The 14105-nt window shown below is 46.4% G+C and overlaps 1 protein-coding gene across 2 annotated transcripts in view; it reads right to left on the reverse strand.

Moving 5' to 3' along the window:
• The window catches only part of AP2B1 (adaptor related protein complex 2 subunit beta 1), a 71323-nt gene that overhangs the window by 39161 nt on the left and 18057 nt on the right, over positions 1 to 14105 (reverse strand). For both annotated transcript variants that reach the window (XM_069874137.1, XM_069874138.1), the window contains exons 7-13: positions 12627 to 12848; positions 11604 to 11724; positions 9318 to 9413; positions 5982 to 6097; positions 4731 to 4896; positions 4117 to 4215; positions 878 to 1137 (exon numbers count right to left, since the gene is read on the reverse strand). In XM_069874137.1, the coding sequence (XP_069730238.1) occupies positions 878 to 1137; positions 4117 to 4215; positions 4731 to 4896; positions 5982 to 6097; positions 9318 to 9413; positions 11604 to 11724; positions 12627 to 12848 (1080 nt within the window). The remainder of the gene's footprint in view (positions 1 to 877; positions 1138 to 4116; positions 4216 to 4730; positions 4897 to 5981; positions 6098 to 9317; positions 9414 to 11603; positions 11725 to 12626; positions 12849 to 14105) is intronic.

Here is a 14105-nt window from a genome sequence, read left to right on the forward strand (position 1 = left end):
CACTTTGGGAATATTATTAAGAGTTAAGCCTGGATTTGCTGCCTCCTGCAGTACAGCACACTTACATCGGTAATTAATACCATTAGTGCAAGAAGTACTGCTTACCTGAACGAGGAACCATGGGAACAGGCTCGAGAGCAGCACTGCCACCCAGGACTACCGTACTGCCTGCGCTCACAAGTCCAACCCACAGTCAGGACTGCGATCACGGGAAAGCGTTAAAGCTCCCAACAATGTGCCAAACATTCCCCCCTATCCCAGGGGTCACACTGAACAATATCAATCCAGCCATCTTCCTTTAATCCCAGACAGTTTCCAGTGATGGGGCTTAGATGGCTTTTACACTCCTCCTCTTTAGAGTCACCAAGTGAACGTGGAAGGTTGGCCAGTCCTTCTCCATTCCAAGGGTAAAGGATCCCTGTGCTCGCCTGTTACAGGCAACTGGTATTATTCTACATAAGTAAGGCTTGTAAAGCTGTGCTGTTGCTGAATCAAAGCTCTTACAGAAGGATATGCTTTGGTTTTGTAAGACACTTTTTTACCACAGTTGCCCTCCACCTGGAAGTTACCCAAAGCTGCTGCTGCTGCTTTTTGATTCAGGCTCTCACGTCAAGAGGCTTAGAGCCAGTAACTTTCCAAAAACCATTACAGCTTTTCCTCACTCAAGAACTTTGATACTTCCTCTGTCCCTGACCCACAGCCTCAGACACTACACACCTAGGATTAAATCTTGCAACAAAACAGCTCCTTAACAACCTGCAAGCTGCTACACAACTGACAAAACCGCTAGAGTGTTATGAGTCCTGCATCTTTTGGGTTGTTTGCTAGAAGGAAACAACAAATCCTGCCCATCACCACCACGGTTGCCTCAGCTTACCTTCCATGGTGAATTGGCAAGTGTTTGCGGTGGATCCCATGGCTCCCTTCCACAAATGCATTGGGTGGTTTGTGGTACACAGAAGCCAGAGACCCAATATGGCAGATCAACTCATCCAGCAGAGTCGGCTCAATCAGATCGGTCTCTTCTGAAATAAGTGGCTTTTCTGAGAGCACCACTTCTTTGGCGGTCACTGGGTCCGTGGAAAGAAGGCGCCAGTAGATGTAGCCACGATCCCTCAGATCTGGGTTGTCAGAATCCTGCAACAAAACAATACATCAGCCACAGGTCTGAGGCAGACCGACACCTGCGATGACTTAATTTTTCTGGCAGTGATTCTGCTGTATTGAAAGCCCAACCACCCAGTAGCGACAGTCACCAATTTCAGGACAATGTTACAAGCTGCTTGTTGCCATGAACATCCCAAAATTAAAAATGAGAACCAAAGTATTAGTGCCTAGCTTCCCGGAAAAAAAAAAAAAAAAAAAAAAAAATCCCAGGATTTACATCCCACAATTGCCCCAATCCACAGAGCTATGAACTGCTTTCTAAACTCCCCTGTCACATGACATGACAGCATTAGGAGAACCCCTACGGGGCACAGCCAGGAGAAAAGACCATGAGAGTAGAGGACCCTGTCACATCCTAAGAGCAGACTGCATATTGTAACAGAACAACTCAAGATTCCTGAAAATACATGGCTTACTCAAGGGCACTGCTAGACAAAACGATGCTGCAGAGCTACAGGATGGATCTTAACAAGCCACATTCTTCATACCAAAAGAGATTTTATTTATCCTGCCTTTTAGTTAACTAATGGAGCATGGAAAGATGCTAGTGATACAGAGTTAGGACACGTCATCAGTTCTCCAGCTGTCAATAATACCCTCGCTTTATCACAGATACTTCTGCTTTTGTATGAAGTGCTAATTACTTCCCTCCTTTCCGAGCAGCTCGGCCCAGAGCAAAATGGGTGGTGATAAGTCTGCACCTAATATTCTGCGGAGAGGGAGGTGGTGTGGTTTTATATGTTGTAGTGCAACGTATGAACTGCTTACAGAAACAAGAGCTGGGATTTTTAATCCCCACATCAGCAGAGTTACAGGGAACATGTTTCTGAATTTTCTCCCCATAAAATTCTAGCAGCATATTCTATACATCACTAGCCTCCCCACCGGCATTTCCTTTCCTCTTCTGTGATCTCATTCATGCTGCTGCTGACCTGCTGTAACCTGCCTCTCTGCCCCCTGTTTCCAGATATCCCTCAGGCACACAGCAAAACCTCTATTTGTAACAAGACTGAGCTTGCTAAGTTTGTTTTGCTCATAAGGATCTAGCTATAACGTCTGGGTCAACTGAGATTTCTCTGCAGTGCTGTTTTTCAGTTTGATGGTGGAGTTGTGGACTCTGTACACCCATCAACCTTCACAGTTCCTACAAGACTCTCCACATGCTGCCTCCAGCAGGCAGTTCAAGATCAGGCAGCGCTTCTGCAAGGGCGAACATGAAAGATCATGTGCTCCTTTCAGCTTGGAGGCACATACAGAGTCAAGACGACCTACTGTTTCTTCCCAAAGCCAAATAAAAAGACTTGAAACTTTAGCAAATCTCCTGGAAGAGGCTCAGACCTTCCCTTTCCACACTTCTCCCAGTTCTCTGCTCTACAGGGCCCACATGCACACCCATCGTACATACCAATGAGCCTGTACCAGCTCGGTTACCCACCCATGCCAGACAGATATTAGCAATGAAGATGTAGAGACACTGCGCCATCCATAAGGTTACGGGCTTGCAGGGACCTTGATCGCTGCTGCACATCTGTGTCCCTCCCAGCCCCACCTGCTCCACTGCTATTTTTGCCAGTGTTGCCTGGATTAAGCTGGCTTTGCTACAGCCACACCTGCAGTGAGCTGCGCAGACATACCCTAAGAGACACTCAAAATGCAACAATACCTAAGCCGGGAAAAGAAACACACATGCAATTACTCTCCCACTCAAGTGTAAAACAGTATCTCTACCTAAAAATCAGACCTTGAAGTGTAAAGCTCTGTAGTGTTTTACAGCCAGTTACCCTACGCTGACTTATTATTCATATAAAATACAAGAAGCCAGATTGAATCAACATTTGTGACAAACAGAAAAAACAGATGCCTATTATATTCCTAGGGTGCCATTAAGTGTTTCGTGACTCAGCATAGTGGGCTTTAACACTTAGTATCTTTCTTCTGTTGGCTCAGACAAATGGTACAGCATGCCCTTGGCCCACCCCTCTCTGGAAAGGAGCTGAGAGCCTGCCTAAGAGCAGAGTTTGAAGCAAGAAATGCATGCCACAGATTTCCTGCCGCTGACCAATGTGATACCCTCAAAGGGATGAATAATAAAAGTTTTAAGTACTACTAAGTCCACAGCCATTACTTCTTGCAGCCAAGAGGAGCACAAAGGCAAGCCAATGATCGACCGCAGGTTTTCTGCTCAGAAACCATCGCAGCCCATTCCAAACAACCAGGAGACTATTCTCTTCACTTGACCCAGCAGGTCTGGGGAGGAGCTGCTCTTTTTGGATTACGTCATCACACATTTCCCCGGTCATTACAGACAGGGAATGCAGGAGGACTGGCTGGGGTCTCATTCATTCCTGCCACTAGTACATCTCTACTTCTGTCCTCCAGAACCACAGCACTGCCGTCTGCCAGCTCACACCCAGCCCCCCCTGCAGTGATCTGAGCTCATAACTCAGCACCTCATACGAGATGAATCTGAGATATTTACCCACGGTTACAGCCTCCAGCAAAGCTGCCACACTGGTTGACAGCGTCCAACTAGAAAGGAAAACTATCCAAACCTCAGTTCTTTCTTTTTCCTTGCACTGCTTAAGCCTTACTGTTCACAAACAAAGTCTTTGCCAGCCCCTTTCCCTCTGTCATCGCTCCAGATGCTTCAACTGAGAGAGACCTACAAGGAGAAAGCATTCTGGTGTCCCCATAACTCTACCCTGTCCCAAACTTCTCATTTGCTGGGGGAACAGGGAAGAAATTAGCATTAAGCAAGAGCGAAGGAGGAGAGAGCAGATGCCAGACAGCATAGCAACAGGCACAGAGCAGCTCCAAAATGGAGTCTTTTTGGGAGAGAGGGAAACACACTTGAATCCTACCCACTGCAAAGCTGAGTGGCCTGGCAGTGGGGGAAACACCAGGCCAACAGTGTTGGAGGCCTCTGGTTCACTGGGTATCCTGGCTTACCTGTGTGGCCAGGCTGAGGACCTGCTGAACCAGCTCCTGTGTCTCAGAAGGCTTTTTTAAGAACAGCTTCACTATAGCAGTCAACAGGGTGAGCTGCACCTGAGGGAAGGGGAACAGCAGAGATTAGAAAATTCACCGTGCTTTAGCAATGTCTCCCAAATCTCAGCATCCTTTACTGTTATGGAACTCAAGTCCTATGCTTTGTAACAGCATTACATTATTCTCTGCCAGTAAAACCCAATACAGTAAGACTCAGACTCTTGCCTGTTGCAAAACACTTCCCCAGACCAGTCCCTGATCAGCACACTGACATTTCTGTCACACTCATCCATCTCACCACTCTTCTTCTCTACGTTCTGGTTCCTAGCAGGGCTGTGCCCCAGGAAGTGTACAACCTCTAGAAATCCCTCCTGCTCTGTCTTATCCTTCCAAGAAGGGAAGCCTGGGAGATGTGGACAATTGAGCAAGTCCATAGACTCCCAAGAGCTTTATTTTATCCAAATACTGATGTTTTCATTGGGTGGTATGTTCTGACCACTCCAATAATATTTACCATCCACCCCATACGTACTTTGCATGAAACACTAAGCATAAGATGCACCGCACAATTTTACCTGAGTACTTTCATCATGGAAGCCCTCCAAAAAACTCTCCAACAGCTCATCTGCATTGTCAATTCTTTCTGCATATTCGCCCACTATCCAGATCATGGCAGCTCTGGCATCTGGTTCATCCAGGGAATCTAGGTTCTCGCACAGAGTGGCGATGATGCTTTCATACCTGAGTTGTCAGAGCACAGGTGGGTTACTGGGTTGAATGCAACTTGTGTTACTCCATCTCTGCCCACATCATTCTGCAGACAATCCTGCACTGAATTAAAATGTCTGGTATTTCTACACAACAAGCAGAATTTTCACTCAACTACAGCAGATATTCCCAGGCTTTTTCCTTCTCCAAGCAGAACACTAAGATCTCACAGTGTCCTCAGGAGCTCTGCAGTTTGGTTAGTTAGCAAGATTACCCAGATGTGGAATTCAAGACAAAGCTGCTTCCCTCGCTGTTCTGTTGAACAGTATACATGATCCAGCAGTTCAAATTGTGAATCTATATCAGATCCTGCAGCCTTGCTGGCATCTTCAGACCAGCAACTCTAAACTGGATATTACACTTCCCCAAAGGCTTTGCTGTAAAAAACAGACATTACCCCACACTTATTATTTAGCTTCCCCTATACCCATGTGTAGGTATCCCTGCCACAGGCAGGCAATCTATCTTGTAACTGACAGCAGAAATTGCCAGAGAGGCTCATAGGCATCACTTATTACTTTTTAGGTGATCATGAAGTCTCTACTGAAAGACACTGCTGCTGTTCTGCAGCTGAAGAGACAAAACCTTGCTGCAGAAACAGCTTAAAAGCAGCCAAGCGCTGCTCAAGCCAGAGAGAACACTTGGTAGAGAAAGTCAGCACCCTGCTGTTCAGAACAATCTGACTAGGACCTCAGACCACAAGAGCCATGAATTTTCATGGCCTTCCGGAATTCATGAGCAAAGCCAGAGCCTAACGCTGTAAAACTTGGTCAAATTTTCCTTCCAGCATTCTCAGTAAGAGCTTTCCTAGCTTTTGATTAAGGCTTACAGTCAGCATCAATATGGAGTGGTGTGGAAGGTAAAGCTTTCAATCCAAACTAACAACGTGTCAGGCTGATGCCTCATCTAGAGCCAACATCGGAATCCTGCCACACTAGAGTCAGAAGGGAAACCTTTGCTTCAGAGCCCTGGTAAGCTATGCTGAGTGACTGTTACATTGCTCTCCTCCGACACTGTCAGATAAGGGCTTCCATAAAACTTAAAATACTTTCACGTACTTGTTGGGGTACTTGCGGAAGATGTCTCTGATGACGACAATGGCCTCCTGGACCACATAGTTCACCTTGGTCTGGATGAGGTCTAGCAGTGTGCTCACACAGCGCTCTGCAGATTGCTGGAGAGAACAGAACAATATGATTAAAACAAGCTGAAGCAACACTCCTTCCCAGCCCAGAGCACATGCTGAGGAACGAGGCATGCATATGAGAAAAGACCCAGAGGGAGGAACAAAAAGGACGACAGCTACCAACTCAATACACGTGTCCAGAAAAAGCCTACAGGCTGACAGGGTCTTGCGCGTTACAGTGGAGATATCAGCTCACTTCAGCTCCTGCAAGAATTACCTGATGAAGCAAACATGCCAGTAGACAGCTGGATCATCACATAGGAGACCTTAAGAACATTGCCTGCATTACTACTTATACCACACAGTTGAAAGAAGGCACCAAATGAGCTCTCTTGGACTTGCCCAAGCTGTGGCAGACAGAGATGGGAGAGTCTTGCCAGGGACTGCTGGAAGGCATCTGGGGATGCCGGGGGCAGGAGAAAACCATGCTGTCAGTCACGCTGCAAGAACAGCAGCAAAAAGCAGCTCACACCAGCAAGAGGTCCGGTATCCTGAGGGTGAGGGCACTAGCAAGATCTCAAGACACAGCTATAAACAGAAATGCAGCTTTTGCTAATGCAGCTTTCACATTAATTAGTTCAAAATTCCCAGCCACAGGCACTGTAAGGTAACAAGGCCTGGACACTGACGTGCTCCAGGAACCAGAACAGGGGTTAGAGGCAAATAATTCAGGGAGGTCTATTCCCGAATAGCACGGAGAGGCAGGACATCACAGGAGCATCAAACTCCAGCACTGGAGAGTTTCAAATAAGGATAGCAATTTTGCTATTAGCAGAGTACATACGAAGCCTCATTACACAGCTGGTGATTAATGTGAGCAGCAGACTGCTCACGACACCGCCGAGGCAGTCACCATCAGAACATTCATAAAACAGTCAGGATCGAGACAAACAGCACAGGGCACAAATAACAGCAACGTAGGTGGATTTCTGGATTCAAGTGAGCCAATAGCCCCTGTGCTCTCAGAGCGCTCGAAGGCTGGGCAGGAGGAGGAGGGATGGAATGGCATTTAACTCACAGGAATAATTTTTTTGAGAATGGGCAACAGTCTCCAGGACAAGCATCAGTCGCTGTTCCTAACAAACAGTCCAGCCTTGTCAGAGCCCAGAACCAACAAAGCTTTAAGAGCCACAGAATTCAAGAAAAAGCAAATTAAGGTTTATTGTTCTTTTCTTTATAGACATTTCGAAGCATGATTTTTCCAGGAAGAGCACAACATCCACTTTGAAATCTGCAGTACTGATTTTCTGCCCAAGAGTCCCATAGAAACTGAGCAGTCCTTCGGGCACATGTACAGCAGAGCAGCACCTCTAAAAAAGCCTCCCTGTAACGTACATCTCTGCTCACCCTACCCATTGCAAACACTTTGCTATTTGAAAGTGGACATCCCTGGAGACTGCAGTGCTGCAAACTGATGAAAGAGTGCCCCAACCAGAACAGCTCTCAAGTTAGAGAAAGGAAGGATGACCAGCCAACATCAAAATTGCTTTGTTTTTCTGCAGAAACCAAATGAAAGCCCACAGGATGACTGAAGTAGCACATACCACACTCGGCCGTAAGCATCAATGATTTCTAAGAACCAGGCTGCTGGCAGAATCTCCTGGAATTGAGACAAATCCCCCTCTAATATGGCTCCTTCTGCTCCTCCTTTGCTCCAGAGGAATCACTATTCTTACTGCATCTACTTCATTTCATTCTCCCTTAGGAGTGGTGCTTTGCTTCCCTACAATCCCCTTCCCCATCAACGACTACTTCGTATAGCACTGTCAATGGAGTAAACCAATGCACAAGATAGATATCTTCACCTCGTGCTGTCACGTTCAGCTACACCACAGGGTTTGCTGTAGACATCCTCAAGATAACTCTGAGCCCAGCCAGTCCATCCATGCAAGATGATGTTCAGACATCCCCCAAACCAATGCAACTATTTAAGCCTGAGGAAAACCCATCAGCTTTGCTATTCAGCATGGGTATTGCTTGCATTTCCAAAACGAGCGCTACCTCTGCTGTTAGAACCATGCACTGCTGCACAGCAAAGGTAATGTCACACTTGCTCTATGGCACACGCCACAGCAGACCAATTTATTTACTGTCTTACTTTGGGAGAGACAATTAGACAAAAGGTGGCATCCTTGAAGGCGGAGGTGAGGTTCCTTGTGAATACTCATTCATCATCAGCTCCCGCTGGCTGTGCCCTATGTCAAAAAGCAGATTTCTAAGCCTTGGGAACTTGGACACTGATGGCTTTAAGAACGTTCTTCCATTAGTCATAACTTGCAGTGTAAACAGGCTCTAGTAAACACAGATGCACTGGGGATAGGGAATAACCTGGAGATGAGGACACTGTAATGAGTTGCTCTGTATTTGCCCTCTTTAAATCTTGCTCATCAGAGGAGCAAACAGACTTCATTGTTAGCAGCAGTGTATCCAAAGATGCGTTGCTAAAACCCAAGGTTAACACTATGTATTGAGAGACATAGAGGTCACTGCATGTTTGCAGGGACGTTATCCTTAGCCCTTTACATACTGAATGTGACTGTCATTGTAGCAAGGATGAGAGAAAAGGGAGTGCAGGGGATGAGGGCAGAAAAGGATAAAAATTTCTAAAACCACCTTGATACTGCAAGGAATTTACTGCCTTTAATGGGAAACCAGGACAGAAACAGCCAGGTCCTAGTGAGAAAGATCCAGCTGAGAACTAAAGTGAGATTCCACCCCCAGCACCACTACAGAAAGGGTTGCCGTCAACTTTTTACTCCTCAGGAGCCCTCTCCCAAGCTTGGGAGCTGTGGCTTCCGCCAGCCTCCTGCCCACATGCAATGTGGAAGGAGCACTCCTGTGTTTTGAACTGAGTTCCTCTAAACAATCTCCTCTCCAAGAGGTCAAGCCACAGCTATTAAAGGAGATCCCCATGAGTAAATGGTCATTGTTCCATTGAAGCCAGTACAGTAAAATACTGCTTCAAGGACGACTGAGCCACCTGTAAGCCGAGGTCCGAGAGGGCCACATCGCCCTCCTGCGACAAACTCAGCTGGAGCACACAAGCCCTGCTGCTCAGCTGTGGTTTTGCCCATGAGCATGATCCATCCAGGTCACTTGGCTGCCAACATCAGAGCAAAGAAAATCTGTGTAACAAAGGAGACGGCGAAGCCCATTGCTTTTTATGAAGACAGCGAGATACAAACCCCCTCAAGTTTCAGATACTTGCCTCAACCTTGATGGCACAGCGCCCAATGGCTCGGACAGCCTTGCGCACGAAGTCAACATCCACCTCGGTCGCGTATTCCTTGAGCTCTGCCAGGACCTGCAGGAAAAGCAAACCCATGTGAGGCCCTGGGGTCACACAGAGAGCATATCCCACTCCAATAAGCGATGCTACTCAAATATCAGCACACGATCAGGATGGATTCTTCCACAGCCACACCCTCCCAAAGCTAACATCGACAGCAGAGTCTGACTATCTCCATCTCAAACCCACCGGCTCTGGTTAGGCAGCAATGCTTGGTTCAAGGTGTCCAAAGCCAAAAAAGATGGCTCGGTCTGGATTATTTTCAAATTCCCCTGAACGAAAGCCAGGGGCAAATTCAGCCCTGCCAAACTTCAACATGCTTTTCCTTCTCACACTGAGAATACAGTGAAGTTGGGCTCATGTCCATACACAGAATTTTGCAGTTTATTGTACTTATTGTTCTACATTCACTGTATGCAAAGCTCTGAGCTACAACCATTTTTGATGTCTCATCTTTTGTGCAGAGATGAACCTCTGGATCCCAAAGGAGGACGAAGAGGAGATCTGAAGACACCCTGGCACATCTACACAGAGATTAATAACAGGGTGAAGACTTTTTGCCCCTCTCAAGAATAAGATTTAGTCTTTTGTCTCAGGTTTTCTTGCTGATGGAAACCAAACAAGGGCTTAAACAAAGACCTGCTGGGATCTTACAGACCAGTAACTAAAAAGCCACTTAATCTTAAACAAACCACTTCGCTTAGAAAAAAAATATTTAAAAAAAAAGACCTTATGCAATTTATATTCCCTGAAAATCTCATTTGTTTCAGTTTCTCATGTCAAAGGTGACATTAGGGATTTCATCTTTATGTCACAAGTAGATGGCAAGGGAGAGGTGAACACTACCAAGCGAGACAGTTGTTTGAAAAATAACCAGTCAATACCAATTGCTCAGAATGATGACAAGATAAAGAGGACTTGAAGGGCCAGACTGCAGACAAATAAATCTGCAAGGAGGAGGCAGGACATCTGTGTTTTGAAGTTTTATTATTTCCTTGGATGATCTATGTTGTACAGTGCTTGGAGCACCCTGGTTCAGCAGCTCATGCTCTGCAAACACTGCCTGAGTCCGAGTACCTCGGATTCAACCAGTCTGCTGCCTTGGTCTGGAATAGGCATGGAGACTCGGAGCCTTGACGAGGTGCACAGAGAGGACGCGAGCAGCGCCCTGCTCTCCTCTGGTCTCATTTCAGGGTGCATTTCTGACAGAGCCTAGGTTATTTTTAGGAATGCCTCCTCAGAATCAGGGAGATTCATTCGTTAGTCTGCAGATCCCAGCCCCAGGCTCTGCCCTCCAGACACCACTGCTTTTCATCCAAACCACCTGCATTATCTAGACATTATGCATTAAAACTGGGATGGAACCTACCAAGAGTAAATGGAAATCTCTGAATATATTCTCATGGAAACTGATTTTTAAGATGTTTTCCATGTCCTCAGCACAAAAGGGGCATGAATTACCTTGCTCTGCTCAAAAAAAAAATATCAAGGGAGAGAGCTGAAGAGAGCTGCTTAAAACCATCACATTAAATGAAATTGCTTTGTGACAACTAGGATAGGACAATAATAGCACCAACCAGAGGTATTAATCAGTCTGCATTAGCGTTAGGTCTTGTGGCCAGGATGGCACTCAAGAACACTTTAAGAACAGAATTTGGATTAAAACTATATCAAATCCAAGGAGAATGTACTCTGTAAAGCAGTCTCAATTCAGTTCAGCTTTAGCTTTGTGCGATTTCCACTCTGGAAGCAAGTTAAGAAAAACAAAGGTTATTTTAGCTCTGAAAAGTGCCTATGCAAGGTTTTAACAATTCAACTAATACACCTGAAATTCACACTTGGGTAATGTTTGGCCTTTCTGAATGCCTCCATTACAGGCACACCTCTCACATGAAACAAGTCTCTCGCACTTGCAGTGACTCATCTGACAGGAGACACCAGCTATCCTCCTGGAACTGTAATCTGTAAAACAAGACCTACCTAAAGGTCACAATGCAAGGCAGATCATGCTGTTAACATCCACACTGTGGAGACAACTCCAACACCTCCCGTTAAGCAGCTGCACAGAGCACTGTACCAGGGCCTGTGATGCCTAATGGCTAGGACAACACTGGCAGCAGTTGCAGGCAGCCTCATGCAAGGACCATGAGAGGGCTTTTCATGCCCAGAACGTGGGCAGAACACATCAGAAGGTCCCCAGCTGACCTGGGCAATATTTGCTTGAGAAGCCAGGCGGATCATGATGTCCAGTTTCTCCAGTTTGACATAGATGGGGTCATTGTACTTCACAAAGAACACCTTGATTTCCTGCTTCAGGATTTCAGGCCTGGAGGGAAAGCAATGTTGTTTCACTCAAAACTGTGACAAACAATGGGCTCTACTCTTAACCTAAGGTATCTTTTGTGTAGAATTCTACCCAAACATTCATTGAGAAACAGAACGGTGGCATTTTGTGTCCAGGACTTGCAAACAATCGTATAAGAACAAAAATTCTAAGAGAGCTAGAAGACTGGAGAAAAAGACTGTTTAAATACAAAATGCAGAATTCAAGTCTCTCTAACCATGCCCACACCTCCACCTCCTCCACTTGAACCGCTGAGCCAACCACTGCAGACAGGCAGTGGCTGCCCATGTTTTCAGTGAACAAATCATAGTCTCATCCCAATGCAAAACCCACCTACAAACTCATTTTCTGCCTTTCCCTGCAAGATGCCAGTGCACCGTAACTCTGCCCTTAACACAAACGCAAAGTGCTGTCCAACCTATCTCACCTTCCCAGCAAGGAATAGCAGTATATAAACACACACATGGGAGTAAAACAGTGGAAAAACCCACCTACTGTACCTCAGTGTCACTATCCCGGGGGTTCCATGCAAAAGAGAACAGCATCAGCACACTGAGCTTCTGTAGGTCACTACTAATTTGCACAGTTACACCCTCCTCCCTATCTGCAATCTGATTTACAGCCTAACAAGAGGGCAGTTCTTACTGCTCTTAAAAAGGCAATGAAGAGAGAGGCAGGGAAAGAGATACCATACGATACCAATACCACAAATATGCCATGAAGAACATCAATTCAGGCTGCCAGAGTCGTGAGACCCTTTCATTCATCCCTCGAGGGACGTGAACCTGGATAAAATGAAGTTCTGTGCCCATGGAAACATCTAGAGGTCTGAGATAACCAGATACCCTTTGGCAACCCCAGGATAACACCTCCTGAGGCTTTACCTTTTCTGCACTATCAAGTTGATGTTCCTCAGAGCAACATACTGAACTTCAGGCTCTCCAGAGAGCAGGGTCACCAGTGGAGGGGCAAGCTTTTTCAGCAGCATGTTGTAATAGTCCGAGTCCTTGGGAAGCAGTTCCAGGAACTTCATCAAGACTTTCACCGCTGACAGCACCACTGCCGAGTTGGCGTGAGAGAGCCGAGGGGTCACCCGTTCACAAATACTGGAGACAGAGGAGCAAGAAAGGACTCACATTTAACTCAGAACATCAGATATTTCAGAACTTGTATGAATTTAGGAGATCACACATGGCTTCCCCAGACACCTCTTTGCATTGGTTTTGTTCACAAAGAAAAGGCAAAGTCCCAGTCTCCTGAACACAGCAGGAAGCAAACCGCAATAACTTCTCTCACAGCTTTAAGCTTCTTTCCTGCCACAGTTGCTCAGGGACCTTCCAAGCCCTCAGCATTACAGTCCCAATGCATGTTCAGTTATCAGTGCTTCCTGCCTTCACCTGGTGGCGTTCTCTATTTCTGTGATCTCGTCTGTCACTGACAAACACAACTTTAACAACACAGCTATCAGAACAACTCTTTAGCACCCACGTAATCACTTGGAGGTGATGTGCGCTTCTGGCTTGCTCAGGGGGTGCTGCCACTTCAACCATGTGTTTCTGCAAAAAATGGGTTTTGTTACTCTGAAGATATAGCGAAAGAGTGACCTAAACCTCCTCCCGAGCCTCAACCTCCCCACTTGCCTCAGCAGATCCTATAATCAGCAGCATCCTCAACAACCCACCCCAAGCGGAAAGGAAGTTTGGGTTCAGATCGTCTTTCTTACAGCATCTGTCAAGTTTCTTCCCACTCCCTCCTGCAGATTGCTAACCCACAACAATATGATTCCCATCTGCGCCTCAAAGTTTCTTCCCCTGAAAGCTCTGTTTCTGGCCTCCCCCCTACAATGGAAGCAGCAGGGCTAAAGGAGAAGCAGAGGAGTCTTGCAAGTCAGAGCTGGGGGGCAGTCCCCAGCTGCCCGAGGCACACAGTGGCCAAAGCTGCTCTATCTCCCCGTGCCTCAGTTTCTTTATGCACAGGGGTAACAGCGCTAGCCTTGCTGAAAAGGAAAATGCTGGATAAAACCAGGTGCCGTCATTCTCCTATCTGAAATCAGACAGGCTCCGAGAGTTAAGCTCCACACAAAGGAGTAAAAGCAGTGACTGCCCATCCAGTTTCACACACTACTCTGAAGAGGAGTTACAGATGAGGAATTGGGATGAGTTCACGGTTGTTCAGACCAGCAGTCCCTGCCTGACAAAGCCAGGATAATATTGGCCTGACACCCTGGGGATCTCCGCAGGTTTCTAGCACTCATTAAGAGCTGTTTCTGGCACAGAAACAGAACACAAGGGGGAGGGAAAAAAAAAAAATCAGTAAGAGTACTGGCAACCTTCTTACAAAAATGTATTACATATTGTAACTCA

Source organism: Phaenicophaeus curvirostris, chromosome 21, assembly GCF_032191515.1.
Source record: "Phaenicophaeus curvirostris isolate KB17595 chromosome 21, BPBGC_Pcur_1.0, whole genome shotgun sequence".
Lineage (NCBI taxonomy): Eukaryota > Metazoa > Chordata > Aves > Cuculiformes > Cuculidae > Phaenicophaeus > Phaenicophaeus curvirostris.